Source organism: Vanellus vanellus (assembly GCF_965231255.1).
Source record: "Vanellus vanellus genome assembly, chromosome: Z".
Classification (NCBI taxonomy): Eukaryota; Metazoa; Chordata; class Aves; order Charadriiformes; family Charadriidae; genus Vanellus; species Vanellus vanellus.
The window spans coordinates 62,540,457-62,561,954 of NC_138908.1; the positions used below are offsets into that span (position 1 = coordinate 62,540,457).

At 41.1% G+C, this 21,498-nt stretch overlaps 1 protein-coding gene across 1 annotated transcript in view; it reads left to right on the top strand.

Moving 5' to 3' along the window:
• Positions 1-21,498, top strand: part of SCAMP1 (secretory carrier membrane protein 1) — a 44,383-nt gene that overhangs the window by 9,546 nt on the left and 13,339 nt on the right. The window contains exons 2-5 of the mRNA XM_082497685.1: positions 1,094-1,171; positions 16,523-16,621; positions 16,899-17,010; positions 20,610-20,738. Coding sequence (XP_082353811.1) covers positions 1,094-1,171; positions 16,523-16,621; positions 16,899-17,010; positions 20,610-20,738 — 418 coding nt within the window. The remainder of the gene's footprint in view (positions 1-1,093; positions 1,172-16,522; positions 16,622-16,898; positions 17,011-20,609; positions 20,739-21,498) is intronic.

The following is a 21,498-nucleotide window of genomic DNA, read 5'->3' on the forward strand; positions in this document are numbered from 1 at the left end:
TGAAGCAGTTATTTTCTTGTCAAACTTTTTTTTACAGTAAAAAAAATTAATTGCCTCATATTAATAAATTTGTGACTACAGCTAATGGAAAAAACAGATTTGTTCTCAGTTGGAGTATCCTTCAGGATTTTAGAGTTGGTAGATATCCTGCCCTTTTTTTTTCCTAGCTGTAAATAGGTTGACCACAGCCATTAAGAAAATACTGTTCCTACATCTGTAAATTGAGTTACTGCTGTCAAGACTAAGCTAATGCTGTAATAGATGCTGATTCTAGGAATCTAGATTTTATTTTTCAGTAACTTAATAGTTTGTATATTTATTTAAGTGTAGATTAAGTCACTTACTGCATTTAAAAAAAATAGGCACATATTTCATGTAGAGGTTTTAAGTGTAGCTGTCTTTAAAGGAAATATGAGTGTAAATGTACAAAAATGCAAATACTTATCTTCTTCCCAGTCTGTATCAACTCCAGTTTGTTTTCTAATCGTGAACTCAACTGTTGAAATTAAGAAAATAATGTGCATCTATACATAACAGTTATAAATAGGTAAATAGTGTATTTACAGCTGGTTTGTATATTTGATGTACATATAAAATATTGTACACTTGTTTTGTGCATTTATGTAAATATAAATGTAACTAACCATATTGAATAAGTGGATTTATTAATTTTCAAGAAAACCTTCCTTTCATCCATTCTTATGTTCTTAAGATGCAAAAACCTTAAATTAAGCTGTAGAAACAACGTATTGAAACTAGGCATCACATGGGATAAGTCCAATTTTTCTTCATATGAAGTTAGTGTGATCTGAAGTTTTCTTCCCTTCTCTATTGAGAGCTTTTCTCCTTATAAATCAAACGTATGACAGATGGAGTTTCTTTTAGGCTGTGTTAATCTAGGTTTATAAGGAGCTCAGAATGGAATTATGTCATTTTGGAGTCAGAGAAAGAGGCGGATGTTTACAGGCTTTTTTAGTGAAAACAAACCCTTTTTAGATTGAAACAAAAGCTGAGGTTTATATCATAGGATATAAGCGTTGACTTGTTGCTTATATACATGTGCATACATTTACAGAACTGTTTTCTCTTCTAGGATCCTTCTGTTACACAAGTGACGAGAAATGTTCCTCCAGGGCTAGATGAGTACAATCCTTTCTCTGATTCAAGAACAGTAAGCACATTTATTTCTTAATCATGCTGTTAATCTTTTTAGGTAAGATTTGTGAGGTATTGTTTTCAGAGTTTGGAACGGACTGATGTTATAAAACACGTGATGGACTACCTAGAGGTAATGGATGATGTGTAACTGTTCTGTTTCTGGCGGAGATAGGGTTAATTTTCCCAAGGATCTGGCACAGGACACAGGTATCCCATACTGTATGCAGCCATGCCCAGTACATAGCTGTACATAGCTGGAGAGCTGGCCAAGGGAGGGGACATGAGGCAGGAGGTTGCCATTTGGAGCAGTCTGGAGCTTCCTGGGTTGGGTCGATGAGTGGTGGTGCATCGATTGTGTTTTGTACATTCCTCTATCAGTAATATTGTTGTTGTTTTCTTCTTATATCTGCTGTTCTGTTAAACTGCCTTTATTGCAACCCATGAGTTTTGCCTTTTTCTTACGATTCTCCACCCCATCCCACAGATGGGGGAGGGTGGGTGAGCAGCCACATGGCTCTTTGTTGATGGCTGGAGTTAAACCGTGACAGTAATGACAGATAGTCTGCTAACATATTTGGGGGATTCTGTGGGTAGGTTGACTTAAGTGAGCTTTGACCTGTTAAGCAAGAGCGACTCTCTGAACAGGTGCCAAAACAGAACTGAGTTTTTCCCCTCTTGAGTAAGACTTCTGGTAGTCTGTCCGTATGCTTTTCTGAATTTTACTTGCTTCAAAGCTTGTGAATGTGGCATACTTCCCCAGTGTCTTGCTTTTGATTTCCATTTCACTTATTGAAAGTGCTGCTCAGAATAAGAAAAACATTGTGTTTCAGTAACAGACTATGAGTAGTTTTGCTGTAGTAAAAGGAATAACTTATGTCCAAAAAACTGTTGGGTTTTTCCTCTTAATTTGTATAGTTTTAATTTACCTTGTGCTTATTTTCACCCGTGGCAGTGAAAATACAAGGAATGGGGTGGTAAATTCATACTATAACAGCATTTTTCAGTGGTTACATTTGATAGTGAAGACCTTGTGCAAGATTAGCAAAATATATGGATGGTTACTGTCTGTCAGTGTAATTAATAAACATGCAAATACTGTATTTTTCAAATTATGCTTATTTCCTATGGCAAATTATATTTGATTTATCTTTCTGGGCTTGAAGAGTTTGAGAATTGCTTTGTATTGACCGTAAGTTATAAAGACAGTAGGTCTTGTTTAAAAAAAAAAAATATAGAGCTACTCTGACTTTTTTTATTTATTATGTATTTACTTTAACATGCAGCTCTGTGGGGAAAAGGAAAACTGAATTATATGTCTAAGATTATCTCTTTGAACAGTCAGCTGTGCATGTATAAAAAAATCTAATTGCTTGCTACAGATGTCACTCAGAAAAATTAGGAGAATGGAGGAAATCTTTAAGTCAGTGTGTTCAGACCTACTGAATGTGTGCTATATTCATGGACTGTGATTCAATTAATAATCTACAGGATGTTACCAAATTCATAAAACATGGCTATTGAACGAACAGTTCTTTATCTGTAGAGGAAAAGAACTTTCACAGGTTTACTTGCAGAAAGCAAGACTGGAAGAATAAAGTATATATTCAGCTGAGAGTGCAGTAATAATCAACCTTTAGATGATATTCCCCTTTCTCTCTCTGTATCTTGTGGATGCTGAATATGTAAGTATTTATTCTGTAATTATATGCATTTGCAGAAATACGCTTAGGTACCCCAGGATATGCTCACAATTCCACGTGCTCACCTCTCTCTTCCTAGCAGTGTTGTGTGCAAGAGAAGGGCATACTATGCATATACAAATAGGTCTATGTGACAGGAGTAAGGGAGGAGACAGTGGAAGTGAATGCCTTTAAAGATTGGATGAACAGAGGTAGAAGCAGGGTCTGTGAATTTAGACTTGGAGTATTACTATGTCCATCAGGGTAGGGATAGAAATTACCATGCATTTTGTGTGCTGCTCAGAGCAAAACCATCCAAATGGTTTCTGGCGGCTTTGATTTGCTACTGTTCCTTGTACTGCCTTTGTTGGGAAGCTGAGTCATCTTGATCAGTTTTGTGCAGGTAATCTTGCTTCTAATGTTTGAAAACCATAGTGGTACTAACGAGTAGAAAGGATACAACCCGATGGTAGCAAAATATGTCCTGGAGATTTCTGTGTTCTTTACTTTGAGAACTGCAGACTGTAAGACATAAATGCTGTTTCTTACACTGTGTAAAAATGTAGTTGTAGTTTTTAATGAAGCTGAGAATGATATGCTTCAATTAGAAATCCAAATTTCTGGTGGCAGTGGTAAGATGGTATCTTGCAGTCTGTAGCATTAACACAGCATTAACCTTCTTTCCCCGTTCCCTCCAAATTCAACTTAAAGGAGTTACCTGTCAAGTGCCAGGTTCACTGGCTTCCTTCAAAGATGCTTCAGCAAATTTTGTTCTTAGAAGCCCTGTGTCAATGAAAATCAAAATAACATAGACAAAAGTACAATAACAGATGAGAATTCCTGTTCTGCTTATTTAATAGTTATGGATCTCAGTGTCTTTATGAAATGTCCATTAATTAATTGCCTAGTTTGATATGTTCAGGATTTTGATGGTTATTGACCAAGTGTCTCTCTCCCACTTGCATCTTTTGTGCTGATAAAATGTTTGAGGTGACCTTAGAAAGAGGATGTTTGCTTTTGGTTCAAAATAGCAAATCAATTGCTCCTATAACTGGCTCTAATCTGGTTGCTTGGGAATAGTATTTCCTCAATAAGATTTATATTTACTATGTACAGTATTTTGTCTGTATCAAATGCATGTCCCTTGCCAACCTTCTAAAAACCTAAATCTGAGCTATTGCTTTCCAGAATGCCTCAGATTTTAGACTTTGTGCATCCTGTACAATAGCACTTAAGCTATTTCAGACAATTTTTCAATACAACAGCTTGCAAATACATCTCCGTTTCAGAATGTAAGGAACCTACTGTATGCTAGGTAATATTCCAGTAAATATTTTTAATGGAACTGTTTTGCAGCTTTTTTATGAATTTAGCTTAATTCTTAATTGAGCTGACTTCAGAGATGGCAATTGGAGGAAACCTGTGCTTACTCTGTATTTGGAAACTGATGCGAGACATTAACTTCTGGAATTTTGATTTGTATTGCCTTTATAATAACTGTACAAAGAACTGTCTGCCTTACTGTTTGGTCTGCCAAGCCAATAAATGATTATTGCTTTGACTTTTATTGAGTACGTTTTAATTGCATGTATGAATCAACACTTGTTTTGAGTGCCTTGTTTTCGTTAAGACTTAGTGTGCATAACCTCTTTTCTCCCTGGTTCTTGTTTGTTTGCCTTCTGTGCATTTTTACTGAATTTCTGTTTTTCCAGTGGTTGTTGAATACTGGGAAATATAGGAGAAAATAAGATGTTAAGCTGTTTCTGAAAAAATTTTGTCACAAATAACGTTTTTTTTTTTTCTTCTTCTTTTTCGCTGTGCCCGGTACCCTTGCCTTACTACCTACATCAGTCTGATAATAGATGATGTTTTGTGTTGGCTGAACTTTATTTAAGTCCATGAAGTTCTCCAGATCTGCTACACAATGCTAGAGCTTGAAGATATACCTGATTTAACTACAATACTTCTTGCTTCTCGGAAAATCCCAAAGTGTACAGCTATGTTTTATGGGGTTTTTGTTGGTCAGAGGTTTTTTATCTTTTGGAAGCTGGATGATTTTCCAAGGCAGGCGGACACTTCTGTTTGTTTCATGTTAAGTAGCTGGGGGGAGGAGTTTGCTTCTCAGCTTTGATTAGGGTTATAAAAATGAGTACTTCAGTTTGATAGGATTTAGTGCAAGCTGAGTTTAAAATTTTAGGTTGTGTGCTGGTCAGTTTTTAAGAGCCATCTCTTAGGAGCACAGGAGCAGGCAATTTCTAAGTGTTGAAAGTCAAGCAAGCAGGGCAGAAGGCTGGCTTGGCTAGGCAGGGATCTTCTTCTAGAGGTTAGGTAGGAAAGAAAAGCGTACGGACATTGGAAGCAAGGACACGAGAGGACTACAGAGATGCTGTTCCCCACTGTAGGGTGGAAATTCATACGTCCAAAGCTCGATTAGAGTTGAAGCTGGCTAGCTGTGAAGGACGACAAAAAGGGCCTTTTTAAATGTGTTAATAGCAAAAGGAGGATCAGAGATAACATTGCCCCATTACTTCATGGTTTTGCCCCAGCTGGCAAACAATGAACCAGATGATCTTTTTGCTCACTCCCCCCAGCAGTGGTGGGATAGGGGGAGAATCGAAGAAAAAGGCAAAAACTCATGGGTTGAGATAAAGGCAGTTTAACAGAACAGCAAAGAAAAGAGGAAAACAACAATAATACTAGTAATGGAATATACAAAACAAGATTAAGGTACCACCACTCAGCAACCAGAACCAGAAGCCCAGCCCTGGCCAGCTCCCCTGCTATATACTGGGCATGTTAGAAGGTATCAAATACCTGTTTGGCTCGTTTGGGTCAGCCCCCCCCCCCCCCCCCCCCCCCCCCCCCCCCCCCCCCCGGCTCCTTGTGAAAATTAACCCTGTCGCCGCTGCAACCAGGACACTTGATGAGTTTGGTCACCTCACAAACAGGGTTGTAGATAAAGCAGAGATGATTAATGCCTTCTTTGCCTCTGTCTTTAACGCTGATGATAGGCCCTGGGACCCCCGGAGTCCTGTGATTGGGAGGGATGATAAACTCCCAGCCGACTCTGAAGTTGTGCAAGACTTGCTGTTCCAGCTGGATGCATGTAAATCTACAGAGCCTGAAGGGGTCCATCCCAGATTACTGGAAGAGCTGCCAGTGTTATTGTGGGACCTCTCTCCATTATTTTTCAATAGTCTTAGGAGTCTGGAAAGGTACCAGTTGACTGGAAGCTGTCAAATGTCCCAATTTTCAGGAAGGGTAAGAAGGAAGACCCTGGTAATTACAGGCCTGTCAGTCTTACTTCAATGCCTGCTAAAATTATGCAGAAGGTAATTCTGGGAGTTACCAAAAAACACTTGAGAGACAATGGACTCACTGCTCGTAGCCAGCATGGGTTCATGAGCCGAAAGTCCTGCTCAACTAATTTAATTTCCTTTTTTGACAAGGTCAACCATCTAGCTGACTAAGGGAAGCCAGTAGTTGTGGTGGTTTGGGTTTTTAGCAAAGCTTCTGATACTGTCTGTCACAGTATCCTGCTGGACATTCTGTCCAGCACACAGCTTTACAAGTCTGTAATACATTGGGTGAGCAGTTGGCTGATGAATCAGGCTCAAAGAGGTATAGTAAATGGGGTTACATCACGCTGACAGCCAGTCACCAGTGGGATTCTCCAGGGCTCACTTTTAGAGTCAGTGCTCTCAAATGTTTTTATAAATGATCTGGACACAAGAATTGAATGTACTTTAAGTAAGGTTGCCAATGATACTAAATTAGGAGAAGCTGTGGACTCCCTTGAAGGTAGAGAGGCCTTACAGAGAGATCTGGATAGACTAGAGAGGTTGGCAACCACCAACCTCATGAAATTTAACAAGAGCAAGTGCCACATTCTGCACATGGGCTGGGGTAATCCTGGTTATACACACAAATTTGGGATGAAAGGCTGCAGAGCAGCCTTGTGGAAAGATATCTGGGGGTTTGGGTTGATGGCGAGTTGAACGTGAGTCAGCAGCGTGCCCTGGCAGCCAATAGGGCCAACTGTGTCCTGGGGTGCATCAGCCACAGCATAGACAGCTACTCAAGGGAGGTGACTGTCATACTCTACACCACACTGATCTGGCTCCACCTTGAGTACTGTGTGCAATTTTGGGTGCCTCAGTGTAAGAAGGACACCAAACTATTAGAGTGTGTCCAGAGAAGGGTGACCAACGTGGTAAAAAGTCTTGAGGGCAAGACTTTGGAGGAGTGGCTGAGGTCACTTGGGTTGCTTATCTTGGAGAAGAGAAGGCTGAGGGTGACCTTATCACAGCCTACACCTTCCTCAAGGAGGGCAGTGGAGGGGGAGGTGCTGATCTCCTCTCTCTGGTGACCAGCAACAGGACACAAGGAGATGGAATGAAGCTGGGTCAGGGGCAGTTCAGATTTGCCATTAGGAAAAAGTTCTTCACTGAGAGTGTGGTTGGTCACTGGAACAGGGTCCCCAGGGAAGTGGTCACAGCACGAAGACTGTCCGAGTTCAAGGAGTGTCTGGATGACATTCTTTGTCATACAGTTTGGATTTAGGTAATCCTGCGAGGAGCAGGGAGTTGGACGTGATGACCTTATGGGTCCCTCCCAACTCCCACACAATAACGTTCATGGATGGTGTAGATCATAGAATTAGTGAGGTTGGAAGGGACCTTTAAGATCATCAAGTCCAACCATTAACCTACCCTGATAAAAACACCACCACTTCTAAACCATGTCCCTAAGCACCTCATCTACCCTTTTCTTAAACACCTCCAGGGATGGTGAATCCACCACCTCTCTGGGCAGCCTATTCCAATGTTTAATAACCCTTTCCGTGAAAAAATGCTTCCTAATATCCAATCTAAACCTGCCCTGACATAACTTGAACCTGTTTCCTCTTGTCCTATCACTTGTCACCACGGAGAAGAGGTCAGCTCCCATCTCTCTAAAACCTCCTTTCAGGTAGTTGTAGAGGGTGATAAGGTCTCCCCTCAGCCTCCTCTTCTCCAGGCTAAACAACCCCAGATCCCTCAGTCGTTCCTCATAAGGTTTGTCCTCCAGACCCTTCACCAGCTTTGTAGCCCTTCTCTGGACACGCTCCAACACCTCAATGTCCTTCTTGTAGTGAGGGGCCCAAAACTGAACACAGTACTCGAGGTGAGGCCGCACCAGTGCCGAGTACAGGGGGATGATTACTTCCCTAGTCTGGCTCACCACACTATTCCTGATGCAGGCCAGGATGGTGTTGGCCTTCTTGGCTGCCTGGGCACACTGCTGGCTCATGCTCAGCCGGCTGTCCACCAACACCCCCAGGTCCTTTTCTGCCAGGCAGCTTTCGAGCCACTCTGCCCCCAGTCTGTAGCGCTGCATGGGGTTGTTGTGACCCAAGTGCAGGACCCGACACTTGGCCTTGTTGAACCTCATACCATTGGCCTCAGCCCATCTGTCCCGCCTGTCCAGATCCCTCTGCAGAGCCAATCTACCCTCAAGCAGATCAACACGCCCCCCCAGTTTAGTGTCGTCTGCGAACTTACTGAGGGTGCATTCGATCCCCTCATCCAGATCGTTGATAAAGATATTAAAGAGAACGGGCCCCAGCACCGATCCCTGGGGGACACCACTTGTGACTGGACACCAACTAGATTTGACTCCATTTACCACCACTCTCTGGGTACGGCCATCCAGCCAGTTTTTTACCCAGCGAAAAGTACACCTGTCCAGGCCAGGAGCAGCCAGTTTCTCCAGGAGAATGCTATGGGAAACGGTGTCAAAAGCCTTGCAAAAATCCAGGTAGATAGCATCCACAGCTTTTCCCTCGTCCACTAAGTGGGTTACCTTGTTATAGAAGGAGATCAGGTTTGACAGGCATGACCTACCCATGCTGACTGGGCCTGATCACCCTGTTCTCTTGCATGTGCCATGTGATGGCACTGAGGATGATCTGCTCCATGACCTTCCCAGGCACCGATGTCAGACTGACTGGCCTGTAGTTCCCTGGATCCTCCTTCTGGCCCTTCTTATGGATGGGTGTCACATTTGCCAACCTCCAGTCAGCTGGGACCTCCCCGGTTATCCAGGACTGTTCATAAATGATGCAGAGTGGCCTGGTGAGCACTTCCACCAGCTCCTTCAGTACCCTTGATGTACTGACCCCAGATGTACTTACTATAGCTCAAAAATGGCTGCTTTAGATTCACTGTAAGAAGAGGCTAACTGTGCTGGCTATTTGCTGCTTTGTCAAGTGTGCTACTGGGATAAGACAGCCTTTGGAAAAGTGGAAGTTATTTTTAAAGAAAACTTAGGTGCTTAAACTCTGCCAAGCTAAGCGTGAAACTGTAAGGCAAGCTCAAAGCTCTGAGGAAAAATTTGTAGAACAACTTGGGAAACTTTCTTTCCTGGAAGCAGGAAGCCTCTGCCATCTTTAAGTTTGTAAGAGTACTAATAGAAGATAATGATAGAGGAAAAAGCTAAATTAATTGTTTCTGTACAGGGGAAATGTCTTAAACTTGAATTCTCCATAGAGTAGGCTGTAGAGAAGTGATAACTTGCCAGAAATAGATAGTCAGCTGAGTGTTAAGAAAATTAAGGTGCAAAATAACTAAAGCATGAACTGGAATGTACCTCAGCTGGCTTCATACCGGAGGAAGGAAAAGTGACAGCTGTCACACTCACTATAGAAAAAGCTCTTAAAAGGATTCAAGAAATTAAGAGGACAGAAGGTACAAGTTCTTTGCTGGGCAAGTGGGGGTGGGTGGGGTGTCACAGAAAAGTCTGCCAGTCATAAATGGGTTTTTGTTGGTTGGGTGGGTATTTTGTTTGTTTAGGGTTTATTTGTTGTTTTTTTTAGCAGATCTCTATACAGACAGGGGCTTTAACCTTTGAACAGACAGGGAAGTTGCTGTGACTGCTGCGTCATTCCTGCATAAGTAATTGGCTGTAATGCACAGATCTAACAACATGAGACTCAGAGCAGCTGTTTCCTTGTGCTGCAGTGCTTGAAATAATAAGCCTGGAGTGTTTGCCTTCATGTTACTACAGTGATACAGCTGTATGGTTTTTGAGAGGCTGATGCCTGAATGAAGATCATAATCTCAGTCATATTACTACACGGTATCCAAAGGTACACAAGTTTCTTAATCATGTACCATCCTTGTAAGAGTCATGGCAGCCTATCAGTTGCCAACCTCCATGATGGTCCAAATAATCAAGTCAGTCATACTTACAGGTGACTGTAAGGATATGTGGAATGTCAGAGTATCTGTTGCATTAAGGTTATAAACTTTTTTCAGTTTAAAGGGAGTAACAAGTAAAAGGGAAAGCAATAAACAAAGGCAGAAACAGAAACCTGATAGAGAAGCGGTAACAGGGAAGAAACAGAAGACCAAAACTCTTCAGCCACTAACTTGTGGGCTTTGAAGAGCATCAGCCTGGACTTTTTAACTGATAAGAAGGAAGAAACAAGATAAACATGAATATTATGTGTAGTTGAGGGGAGCCTGTGGGTCTATGCAAAATTTATTAAGGAATATTTGGGGAGTAGTCAAAGATGTGGACCAGTTGGAGACTGGGGAGGAGCAAGGAGGAGACTAGAGAATAGGATGGATTAAAAGGGGCTGGATGCGTGTAAGTTGCTACCGGTCAGTACACTTGTCTGACAGCCATGTGGCTAATCACTGTAGTTATTGTTAAATCCTTTCTTAGCTATGTTTCTGTGCCGTTTCTCTCTCTACTACATCTGTAAGTGCTGCAAAGTCTAGGTGCTAGCAACTGGAGAGACTAGAGGGAGAGACTTAGGTGCCAGCAACATGCCAGCAATAGTGGTCCATATGTCTGTGGTGTCAGCAGCTGGAGGGACCATGGGTCATATGGCCTACGTGTTTGAGGTGCCAGCAACTGAAGAGACCAGTGTGTTTTCCTCTGTGTGTACATGTGTAATTTACTAGCAAACTTCAGGCTGGATTAGATGACAAATGGAAGGAGAACCTTTCTCTGGGAAGACTCATAGTCTGAGCCAAAAGTGAGTAAGGGAGTCCAGGGTCTGGCCTTGGATATATGGCAATCCGAGAGTACGTGCCAGTAACTGAGGGAGCTGCAAGTGTGGAGGTTGCTTGTGACACAAATGTGTGAGTGCATGAATCTTCTAGTGAACATCAAGCTGGGCTAACTGGCAAACAGGAGGAAACCCATATACCAGGTAAGAGAGCTCCAGATCCAAGCAGGTATATCAGATAGGCTGAGGGCCCACTGCTCATATCTGGGGGATCTGCAACTGTTTGGTGTGTTTTTAAATCTAGAGTAAGGCATGTGTTTTCAACAGTGAACTTCAGTGCTGATCAGCTGGAGAGGAGGAAAGGGATATGACTCTGTGTACCTATGTTCTATGTAGTTCTGATAGTGTTATGTGGGGGTGTTGTTAAAGGCACTGCCCTGCCTGTGGCAGCTTGTGTAGCTCACCATCCTAATGTCCTTGGTGTGTATGGGTGTATTTGTGTGCATCCCTGGGATACGCACTCAACTTGCTACTGCCTGAACCTGGAAACAGGAAAGCAATAGCTGTCTCCATCGGCTTGGAATGGAGTGCCCCGAGAGGGTCTCAGAGTGTGCTGGACTGGGCTCCAGCATTTGGAAAGGGGAGCCCCCGTCTGCTGGAAGTGGTAGCCTTTGTAACATCCCTTAACAGCTTTTGTCCCCCCAGCCCTCTTAGCTTTCTTAGGATTCCAGGATGCACAGCCACTGCTACAAATCACTGCTGTAGTCTCATTTCTTCCAGGGAGCACAGGCTCTTACCTAGGTATTGTATCTTTTACACAGTTGTTACGTGCACAGTAGATAGCAAGTCTAACAACATATAGATGGCCAGCTAGCATACAGTGGAACCTAAACAGTGTAGAAATCAGAATCTGAAGAATCTTGTACATAATTAGTATCTTCTATTAATGGTCTATATCATCACATGAAATGGTGAAGTTCGAAATCCTCGAGGCAGTGAGGAGGGTGAATAGCAAGCTGACCACCCGGGACTTCAGGAGAGCTGACTTTAGCCTCTTGAAGAATCTGCTTTGTATGGTGCCATGGGATGACACACTGGAGGCAAGAAGGGCCCACAAAAGTTGGTTAATATTCAAGGATCACCTCCTCCACGGTCAGGAGCTGTGCATCCAATGAAGAAGAAGGCAGGCACTAAAACCAGGATGAAGCTCCTGGACATGCTCAAAAGTAAAAAGGAGGCCTGCAGAGGGTGGAAACAGGGGTGGGTAGCCTGGGAGGAATACAGAGAAATCATTAGAGCAGCAAGGGATCAGGTTAGGCGGGCTAAAGCCCACATTGAATTAAATCGGGCCAGGGACATCAAGACAAACGAAAAACCCTTCTATAATATGTCAGCGAGAAAAGAAAGACTGGGGAAGATGTGGACCCTCACTGGAAGGGAACAGAAGACCTGGTCACCTGAGACACAGACAAGGCTGAGGTACTCAATCACTTTTTTGCCTCAGTTTTCACTGGCAAAGACTGCAGCCACACTACCCAAGTCACAGAGGGCAAAGGCAAGCACTGGGAGAATGAAGAACCGACCACTGTAGGTGAAGATCAAGTATAAGACTACCTGAGGAACATGAAGGTGCACAAGTTCATGGGACCTCATGAGATGTATCCATGGGTCCTGAGGAAAGTGGCAGAGAAAGTTGCTAAGCCACTATCCATCATATTTGAATGGTCCACTGACCGGAAAAGGGGAAACATAACCCCCATTTTTAAAAACAGAAAAAAAAGGAAGACGCAGGGAATGACAGGCCAGTCAGACTCACCTCTGTGTCTGGTAAGATCATGGAGCAGAGCCTCCTGGAAACTCTGCTAAGGCGCATGGAAAAAGAGGAGGTGATTGGCAGCAGCCAGCATGGCTTCACCAAGGGCAAGTCATGCCTGACAAATTTGGTGGCCTTCTACGAGGGGGTTATAGCTGTAGTGGACAAGGGAAGAGCAACTGACGTCATCTACCTGGACTTGTGCAAAGCGTTTGATGCTGTCCCACACGATACCCTGGTCTCTAAATTGGAGAGACATGGATTTGACAGATGGACCACTTGGTGGATAAGGAATTGGCTGGACCGTCACACTCAAAGAGTTGTGGTCAACGGCTTGATGTCCAAGTGGGATTGAGTGCACCCTCAGCAAGTTTGCCGATGACACCAAGCTGTTTGGCGAGGTAGACATGCTGGATGGGAGGGATGCCATCCAGAAAGACCTGGACAGGCTGGAGAGGTGGGCCCATGCCAACCTCATGAAGTTCAACAAGGCCAAGTGCCAGGTCCTGCACATGGGTCGCAGCAATCCCAAGCACAAACACAGGTGGGGTAGAGAATGGATTGAAAGCAGCCCTGAGGAGAACGACTTTGGGGTGTTGGTGGATAGGAAGCTCAACATGAGCCAGCAATGTGCGATCGCAGCCCAGGAGGCCAACCATATCCTGGGCTGCATTAAAAGAAGCGTGGCCAGCAGGTCAAGGGAGGTGATTCTGCGCCTCTACTCCACTCTTGTGAGACCCCACCTGGAATACTGTGTCCAGCTCTGGGGCCCCCATCATAGGAAAGACATGGACCCGCTGGAGCGGGTCCAGAGAAGGGCCGCAAAGATGATCAGGGGGCTGGAGCTCCTCTCCTATGAGGACAGGCTGAGAGAGTTGGGGTTGTTTAGCCTGGAGAAGAGAAGGCTCCAGGGTGACCTTACAGCAGCCTTCCAGTACCTAAAGGGGACCTACAGGAAAACTGGGGAGGGACTTTTTACAAGGGTGTGTAGTGATAGGATGAAGAGGAATGGCTTTAAACTGGAAGAGGGCAGGTTTAGATTAAACGTTTGGAAAAAAGTTTTCACTTTGAGGGTGGTAAGGCACTGGCACAGGTTGCCCAGAGAAGCTGTGGATGCCCCATCCCTGGAGGTGTTCAAGACCAGGCTGGATGGGCCTTTGAGCAACCTGGTGAAGTGGGAGGTGTCTCTGCCCATGGCAGGGGCATTGGAATTAAGTGATCTTCAAGGTCCTTTCCAACTTAAACTAATTTGTGATTCTATGATATATGCTGTTTGCTAACATCTTCAATTATGTAGCTCTAGTGAGCTTTCTGTTTGGTTCCTTTTTTCATAAGCATATATGCATGTTCCAGTCATTAGCAGCACTGCAGGCTGATTGACAAAGAATCTTTGAAGGATTAATATTTTGAATCCATTTTTCAAATATTTTCTAGTCTGACCATCCACCTTTTTACACTCTAACAGGTAATATTACTATTAATTTTTACAATTTAACAGGACAGCTACTCGAGTTCCAGTTGGAGGCTGTAAACAGTCTAACAGTCTTGCTTTAGTCTAGCAGGCAGTAGCTTATCAGTTGTACTTTCAAACCTATTGTTACTTCAGCCACAGAGTTACAATAATCACTTTTTTTTTTTTTTTCTTTTGTAGCATTGCGCTGGCCTACAATGCATAATGCATAGGAGTTTCTGTTCTGTAGCTTTTTGTTACTTTGATGCAGGTTTTGTATCTTATGTTTGAAGCAGAAGATAAGACTCTTGACGGTTGCCTGGGTTTTGTAGGAGTTCTTATACGAGAATAAGAATAGCATTATTAACTGTTTTTTAACCAGCTTCATAGAATCATTTAGATTGGAAAAGACCCTTAAGATCATTGAGCCCAACCGTAAGCCTAACCCTACCAAGTCCACCACTAAACCATGGCCCTAAGTGCCATGTCTACACCAGGGATGGTGACTCATCCGCTCCCTGGTCAGCCTGTTCCAATGCTTGACAACCCTTTTGGTGAATATATTTTTCCTAATGTCCAATCTAAACTTCCCCCGGTGCAACTTGAGGCCATTTCCTCTTGTCTTATGGCTTGTTACTTTGTCAAAGAGACTGACCCCCACCTCGCTACAACCTCCTTTCATGTAGTTGTAGAGAGCGATAAGGTCTTCCTTCAGCCTCCTTTTCTCTGGGCTAAACAACCCCAGTTCCCTCAGCGGCTCCTCATAAGACTTATTCTCTAGACCATTAATCAGCTTCATCACTCTTCTTTGGATGAGCTCTAGCACCTCAACGTCTTTCTGGTAGTGAGGGGCCCAAAACTGAACACGGTATTCGGGGTGTGGCCTCACCAGTGCTGAGTACAGTGGGACAATCACTTCACTAGTCCTGCTCAAAACACTATTTCTGATACAAGCCAGGATGCTGTTGGCTTCCTTGTCCACCTGGGCACACTGTTGACTCTTATTCAGCTGGCTGTTGACCAATACACCCAGGTCCTTTTCTGCAGGCAGCTTTCAAGCCATGCTACCCCAGGCCTGTAGTGTTGCATGGTGGTGTTGTGACGTGGCACTTGGCCTTCAGTGGTCTTCATCCTACCTACAGCACTGACTCATCTTTCTTCGGATGAGAAGCTTAAATAATTGAGCATTTATGACAAATGAGACCTCTCTAATATCTCAGTATTCTGTTAGGAGCTGATGTATAAGGTGGAAAGATAATTTTGAAATGCTGGTATTGCTAAGATGTGCTGCAATATCATACACAGAGGTGGAGTTTACTCAGGCATGATGTTTTCTCCTCAGTGTATCACATTTGTGCATTTCAAAAAATTGTTAGAAAAGATGCAGATAATCTAGGTAGGCCAAGTCATAATTTGCCAACTTAGTGGTATTTAGTTGATTCCTGCTTTGTTTTAAGGTGCTTTTGTATTGAAAATGCCACACTTCTCACCATATTTTTGTTCTTGATTTCAGTCTTATTAGGAAGAAATGGTTCTCTGCCTTACAAGATCACAAAACAGAGAAGTCTTTCATGTTGCAAGCTCTACACAGAGAGAGAATTGTAGTTTCCCCCTCAAGCATATTTAAGAATAAAATAACATCATATTAGTGCTATACTGATTTGCTTTGGTAAAGTTCAGTTGGTAACTTCAATCTAGGCAGTAGTTTTTTCCTTGGTTTGATACCTACTAGTTAACATTGTGCATGATAGAGAGATGTGGAGAAAGGTAGAGAAGATAACAAATGGAAATAAGAAGGAGAGGATTTGAAAGAAAAAAGAAAAAACCTGAGCTACTAAAATGTTCTTCTAAGTTGTATTCTTCTAGGTAGTGACCAAGTGAACAAATTGCCAGTGGTACTTGAAACTAGATACTATGGTACATATTGGTGGAATAGTTAAGCAGTGGATTATGGATCTTGAATTGGAAAATTTAATATGGTACATTGCTTTTGTAGCTAGCCAGGTGATAGAAGCCTTTGTTAAGTAGAAAGCTCTGGAAGACATTACTAATAAATGGCATCGTGTTTCAGAGTATCAATAGATCACTGTTAAATCCTGCAAGTCTCTTAAACAGTAACTGTCCTAATTCATACTCATATCTGAACAAAATTAAAATTCTATTTACTTTCTACTGATGACTAAAATTCCATGTGTGTTTATGGCAAGTAGTGCAGTGTAAAACCAAGTAAGCTGAACACTGCACTACAGAATATAGTTAACTTCTTTTTCCTAAAGGTTATAAATATTGCAGGCAGCATATCAAATTTTCTGTTTATCAGTAACACTTCTTTAAAACAACTAGATTGGTTCTTACAGAGTTAATGAAAAGATGTTTATTAGAATATGAAACTGTTTCCCTATAATTGTCTCTTGTTTTCTTAGCCTCCTCCAGGAAATGTGAAAATGCCTAATGTACCCAGTACACAGCCAGCAATAATGAAACCAACAGAAGAACCACCTGCTTACACACAGATTGCAAAGGTTCGTCTGTAACTTTCAGGCACTAGGTTCCTTTTAATTATAGTTATTTAAATACACTTCTGGAATAATGTCTTTTCTAAATAAGCATTGCTATCCTAATGATTTATGAAAACTAATACTGCCTTTAAGTAATTTGTTAATGCATGAATTTTTGCAATATTAGGTCAGTCTTCATCCATAAGTGGAGATGCTTAATTAGAGAAAATTGATTTGGAATATTTATTTTATTTTGTGTTTATATTTTTTATCAATATCTAACGGTGCTTGTTTTGTTCAGGAGCATGCCTTGGCCCAGGCAGAACTTCTAAAGCGTCAAGAAGAACTGGAAAGAAAAGCAGCTGAACTAGATCGCAGAGAACGGGAAATTCAGAGTCTCAATCAGCAGGGGGGTATGCATGAAAAAAATACTTCTTTAAATTGCAGAAATTTCAGGTTTTCTTAGAAATTGTTTTAGTTTTACAGTGACATTGTGAAACAATTCAAAGAGAGGGTTTTATAATCTCTTCAGGGAAAGGAATTTTATCTCCCTTGACACAGTGCATACAGTGAATAAAAACTGGCCTGCTTTGTGCAGATTTTCACTGCAAAAATTTTAAATGTAGCCTCTGTTACGTGTAACTTTCTGCTATCAGCTATCTTTGTTATAGGTTAATATCTAAGTAATACTGTTGAATAGAAACGGAGCATTTTAAGAAGTAGTAAAAGTAACTTCATAAGCAACATCTCTTTGATTTCTGTTCTGTCAGTATTTATAGCTGTAGGAGAACTTACCTGTTTTGAAACATTTTCTTATCTTTTGCTATGTTACAGACATAATATTCCAGGCAAATAGTAAAAGGAGCTATTCTATTATTAATCTTTTATTAATTTTTCATGTGACACTTTGGAACCCATAGTCAAGATCAGTATGTCACTTTGCCACAAACTGTAAGTGTGCTGTGCAAAACCATTAGGTTTTGTACGGCAATTTCACAAATGAGAAGATTTATATCCTCTTAACTGAAGATACTTTGCTAGAAGTGCTCTGGGAATATTCCTTTTCAAAAGGAGGAACTTCAGACTGAAGTTAGGAAAAAAAAAAACAAAACCAAACACAGAATACTGTGTAGGGTTGACTTTGTGTGGTCTTCTCACTCATATCTAGAATTCTGACTGTTTTGTTTCCACACATGCTGGGTTTTTTTGAATATGCGGCAGTACAATTCCAGATTACATAATCGCTTAGTGATTCAAATTCTCAGTGAATTTTATAGAATGGGATGGAATATTTTCAGTTGCAAAGGACCTACAATGATCACCTACTCCAACTGCCTGAACACTTCTGGACTGACCAAAAGTTAAAGCATTTTATTAAGGGCATTGTCCAAATGCCTCTTAAACATTGATGGGCTTGGGGCATCAACCACCTCTCTAGGAAGCCTGTTCCAGTGTTTGACCACGCTCTGGTAAAGAAATGCTTCCTAATGTCAAGTCTAAATGTTGCCTGGTGCAGCTCTGAACCCTTCCCATACATCCTATTTTTAGATACCAAGGAGAAGAGATCAGCAGCTCCCTCTGCATTTCTTCTTCTCAGGAAGCTGTACAGAGCAGTCATATGCCAGTCATATGCTACGATCTGTGAATGGGAATTGCTGTTCTTCTAAGGAGATGAATCATGGTGATAATATCCCTTCATTAAACCATTTTTATTTTCTCAGTATTTGTTCTTTCTAATCTCTCTACTAAATGTCTGTACCTGTTCTCCCAGATAATGATTTTTTTTTTTTTTTTCATTTCCTTCTCCCTGTCTTGCCCTTCATCTAATTTCACAAACTTATATTGTTGGTCTGGATTGATTACTTTTCTCTTCCAGGCTTTAGGGACAGTTTTGTTCATCTGTATTTTAGGAAACGTAATTCTGATACCCCATGCACGTTTCAGGATATTTCTAAAATGGGTATTTGTTATTAGGTTGCAGTTGTTCACATCAAAACGCTTGAAGAATCCATGAAGAATCTAAAGGATTCTTTGGGAAGGCTGAATAGACCTCTTAAATAGATCTCTTTACAGGAGATACTGTTTTTTTACCAAAAGACTGTGTAAAAGGTGCTGCAAGTCAGGAATTGTATATTGTGACTGAGGAGAATAATATCTTTTCCATTTGATTTTTTTTCTTTTGCGCAGTCATTTGAATTCTGTAGGGTTGTCTTGATCGGAGGACAGGGTCTTTTGCAATACTCTAGCTATTTGCATTCAATTTAAGATGCTGGCTGTACATTTATGACACTGTCATATGTAATTGATGACAATGGAAATATCTTCCAAGCTGGTAGGTCAGCTCAGCTTGATGCCTTCAGTCTCTGCTCAGGTCCTGTGCAGCATTGATTGCATTTGAGCTAATTGATGTGTGCTGCTTCCTATTTCAGCTAGTTTATTTGGGCATGCCTGAAAATCCCTTTCTGTACTTCCATGAAGCTAGTTCGAGTCTACATTCATCGTGTAGACATGCCATTGAAGTTATGTTAATAGGCCTTGAGGTGGTAACTTGTGTTGAATGAAATAACTCTGAGCTAGCTCTTTGCTTATCAAGATAAAATCTTGGAATATGAGTATCCAAAGTGTATTTAGAAAAAGACCGCTTTGTTTTTAGATCTCAAACCATCTCACCAGGCTGTCTTTCAGTCTTAGTGGAAAATTTTGAAGCCTGTGCCACAGCAGTGGGAAAACACATGAAATACAATTCTTAAATAATAACTTGAATTATTATAAGATACCTGAATTTCTCGATAACTCTCTCGAAACTGTCAGTCCTGAAAAAAGTAACTAAGTACTGTGGAATGAAGATTTGAGTTACTATTAGGTATTTTTCACATAAGAAATCCCAAAGTAGTTTTTAATATGGATGGGAATATTACTTGATTACTGTCTGTATACTCTCTCTGCCAATCCCCTGCTCTTAAAGGCTTGGTAAAAATTTCAGTAGAGGAGGCAGAAGACTTAACTCAGTGCTTTGGACCTGTTTGGACAGAACAGACAGCTTCAGCTTGTCTGACTGGGGAAACAAATAAGAAATAATGTATGTAAGCTTTGCCAGTTTTCTCTCCTTATCAGGTGAACTGCTAGTAAAGATGTGGTTGAAGTTAGAAATTGCAAGCAAAACCTTGTCAGAATTTCAAATAAAGGTGCCATTAGGTTAATCTCTAGTTCAGCTCTGCTTTTGGAACATGGTGATTAATGTATCTCTCTCTTGCATCCAGAATTTGAAATGCTGGGGTAAAGGTTTGTTGCAGTTCTTACCTCAGTTGAATCTCTGAGTCTGTGCTTGGTATGAGTTGTGTTTGGCAGAATGTATACTGTGGCCTGTGGGCAGATCAGCATACGGTAAATCCAATGTCTAATACTGCATCCTTTCTGGTGTCCTCACTCTGTCGCACAACTGTATCAAAATACAATGACGCTGTAGGGCATCTTCTTGTAACAAGAGTAGTTTAGATTGTTTCAGTAGCTGCCTTTTTTCAGGCTTATGGGCTTTTAGGTAGAGCTTTTACTGTAAACTATATTGGGAAGTAGTTTGAAGTGTTAGACATAGCCTGGTCTTGTTGTTGAACAAAGTATGTGTATATGGTGAGATTAAGGAAAATGTGCATTTAAAAGTCAAGGAATTCTGCCCTTATCTGCTTGTTTTGTGAAGAATTCTCTTTTTTTGTTACTTTGTAGGAGCTGTCAGATGCATGCTTAGTCTTTTACATAGATAAAATATTGTACTTTCCCTGATCTGCCTGTATGTCACTGTATATTATATCTGAAATTTATTTTCAGTATTGTGTGAAGATTGCTGATAAAACTTGGGGTTTGGTAGCCCGAGTTATCCGTATGCTTGTGACACTCATTCATAAAACAATTCGACTAAGTTCAAGTGAGTATCTCTTTCTACTATACAGAGGTTAAATCTGTATTATAAAGCTCTCTTTTTTTTTTTTTTTTTTTTTTTTTTCCTCCTATTTTGCAGGTAGAAAAAATAACTGGCCACCTCTTCCTGAGAATTTTCCAGTAGGTCCTTGTTTCTACCAGGACTTTTCTGTAGACATTCCTGTAGAATTCCAGAAGACAGTAAAGATTATGTACTATTTGTGGATGTGTAAGTACTCTTTTTTTTAAAAGAAAAAAAATGAAGTGCCTATTCTAACTTGATCATAAATACCTGCTACTTTGGCTTTTGCAACATCTGTAGTAAGAAATTGTTTTAAATCCAGAAGTCGAATGTTGAAGTGAAATCTTTTTGTTAGCTTCAATTTTAAAAGTACTGAATTATTTCATAGAAGCTTCCACAGAAAAAAAGGAGGAGCATTAGCCCTAAGGCAATTTAGTTCTAGTATATTGCAGTTATCTGGTTTAAGTATCTGTGTCGTTGTAAAATGAGCTTTGATCATTTATTAACTTAGAAATATTTTTACTGGTTTTAAAGTCAGCTTATATATTAAGAAATATTCACAGTCAGTGTTAACAGATTTGTGAGTTTAAGTAGTGTAATATCTATGTGCTTTAATATACATAGTTTTATATAGTTTAATTTAGGTTTTAGTTCTTAGTGGAGACTTAATATCATTTTAGTCTATTTAAAAACATAGTGTAAAGTAAATTAGCTGAAGAATCAGTCCATGTTAAAACTATCCTTTGTACACCAAGAATGCTCTACACTATCTTTGTGGGATTAATTTTGCCCTCATTCAGGTGCTGTGTTTTGACTGGAGAAATGCTGTATGAACCAAATGTACAAATGCCACAACATTTGTTTCTTCTGCCTTGTCCAGTGTGATGAGACCCTAGTATTTACCCTGAGACTGAGGAAATTCCAAAGATTTAGGCCCTTTGATGCCTTTAGTATATTTTTAACGTAC